We start from the raw sequence: 2,152 nt of genomic DNA on the forward strand, positions 1-2,152 counted from the left end.
CTGGGGCAAAAGGCCTAAAGGAGACTATATGAGGACAAGTCAAAGAAGATCATCCAAAGAACTTTGTCACGACCTGAGATCATCTTCCAAGGATTGTCATGGATTTGTGTACACAAAACTCACAGGTCATATCCCAAAGCAGTGGGAAGAAATATCTGTACTATCCTTGGTTTTTTCAAGCACCTTCTGTCAGGAAGAGTGACTTAGGAGAACATGAGCACTGTCCCTGGAGAACTTGGATCTTTGCAATCACCATCTCTCTTGCTAGTAGCATTCATCTCTGCAGTCTCTCCCCATGCAGACCGAGGATGGACGTGCTGCCCGAAGGGCTGGAAAAGGTTTCAAGGAAACTGCTATTACCTATCCCCTGATAGGATGTCCTGGGTTGAGAGTGAGCAGAACTGCACTGGGATGGGCTCCCACCTGGTGGTGATCAACAGTGCAGCAGAGCAGGTAAGTGCACAAGGCTAACAGAGGGGCTGAGCAGTCAGAGACAGTGCCAGGCCCTGAAGGGGACTCAGAGCCCCTCCTTGTCCTGCAGGGCAGGAGGAATGTCCTTTATGCAGCTCTGCAGGGGAGTGGGAATGTCCTTTCTGCACCCCTTGGAGGGGAGGGGAGATCCTTTCTGCACCCCTGCAGTGCTGGCTCCCCTCTGCCCCCAGTCCTACCCCACAGGTACTCCTGGTACCTCCCTCTGGTCAGTTCAGCACCTCATGGACATTGCACTCTCCACTATTTCCAGGTTTTCCTCTCTGAGCAGATTAAAAAAGTTTCAGGACCAGAAAATTTCTTCATTGGTCTGAGTGCAGAGGAGGTGGGCCAGTGGCACTGGGTGGACAAGACTCCATATAATGAGACAGCAGCGTGAGTATCCCTGGATGGAGACTGTTTGGTGTGGCTACTAGCAGGGCAAGGAAGAAGGGTAGAGGTGAGAGTGTCTGTTGTTACATGAGAGGGGTGGCTCCTAGCAGGGCAAGGAAGAAGGGTAGAAGTGAGAGTGTCTGTTGTTACATGAGAGGGAGGTGTCTCACTGCCCTTCCTTGTGAGAGATCAGCGATGGAGCAGGGGAGAACACCAGGTTCACATGGCCCTATCTGTGCTGGTTCTTGATTCTTAATTAACTCCCTGTGATGTGGCCATCAGTGCTGTAGGGACAGAAGAAGCTGCATCTTGCCAGCAGCTCCACCTCCATATTGCCACCACCATGCCTGCACTCATTGCATGGATATCTGTGGGAATGGCCTGTGCTGAAATGTTCTGGAAGAGATGGGACACAGGGAGCGGCCACCAGGATTGTCCTTGCTGTTTCTTCTTCTGAAGAACACTCCTGCCCTGGAGGCAGACATGAGCCTCTGCTGGGTGCAAAGTGCATGGGGAGAGTGGTGGTGATCAGTCCCCCGTGCCAGGACAGAGCAGGGCCTTGTTGTGTTGGAAGGCTGTAGGAAGAAGGCATTTTTCTATTTGACACTCATGCCAGTGGGATATCAGAGTGGGAGAAAGGGTACTGTTTCTGTCCATGAAGCATCATTTGGAGTTTTTCTCTCTCCCCTTCATGTCTTGCATCCTGTTGCAGCTTTCTACAGCAGAGTTTAAAGTGTTCTGTGGGGAGTAACATGTCTACCTCTGTCTCAGGTTCTGGCGCAAGGGTGAACCAAGTAATACTGATGATGAGAAGTGCGTTGTAATCCACAAGTCCACGTCACCTCCCAATAACTGGAATGATGCCAGATGTACAGGGCATAATCGTATTTGTGAAGCTGGAGCAGTAACTGTGCAATAACTAATATCAAATGTACAGGCTATAATCATATTTGTGAAGCTGGAGCAGTAACTGTGTGAGGGAGATACCCTCATCTCGAGAGAAACTGAGATGAGCAGTGAGCTGGGAACAGTGCTGGTCTGTGCTGGGAGGGGTGGGGAGCCCTGAAGCATCTTCAGTGTGCTGGGTGGGACAAAGGGAGTGGAAGTGACTTTACCCTTTGAATATCAAATGTACAGGCTATAATCATATTTGTGAAGCTGGAGCAGTAACTGTGTGAGGGAGATACCCTCATCTCGAGAGAAACTGAGATGAGCAGTGAGCTGGGAACAGTGCTGGTCTGTGCTGGGAGGGGTGGGGAGCCCTGAAGCATCTTCAGTGTGCTGGGTGGGA

At 50.8% G+C, this 2,152-nt stretch overlaps 1 protein-coding gene across 1 annotated transcript in view; it reads left to right on the forward strand.

Moving 5' to 3' along the window:
• Positions 1-1,730, forward strand: part of LOC103807295 (C-type lectin domain family 4 member D-like) — a gene marked incomplete at both ends in the record, with an annotated part of 2,126 nt that extends 396 nt beyond the window's left edge. The window contains 3 exons of the mRNA XM_009080021.1: positions 302-453; positions 743-864; positions 1,633-1,730. Of these exons, the coding sequence (XP_009078269.1) occupies positions 302-453; positions 743-864; positions 1,633-1,730 (372 nt within the window). The remainder of the gene's footprint in view (positions 1-301; positions 454-742; positions 865-1,632) is intronic.
• Positions 1,731-2,152: the final 422 nt, after the last annotated feature.

The sequence above is a fragment of the Acanthisitta chloris genome, unplaced genomic scaffold (genome assembly GCF_000695815.1).
Source record: "Acanthisitta chloris isolate BGI_N310 unplaced genomic scaffold, ASM69581v1 scaffold518, whole genome shotgun sequence".
NCBI lineage: Eukaryota > Metazoa > Chordata > Aves > Passeriformes > Acanthisittidae > Acanthisitta > Acanthisitta chloris.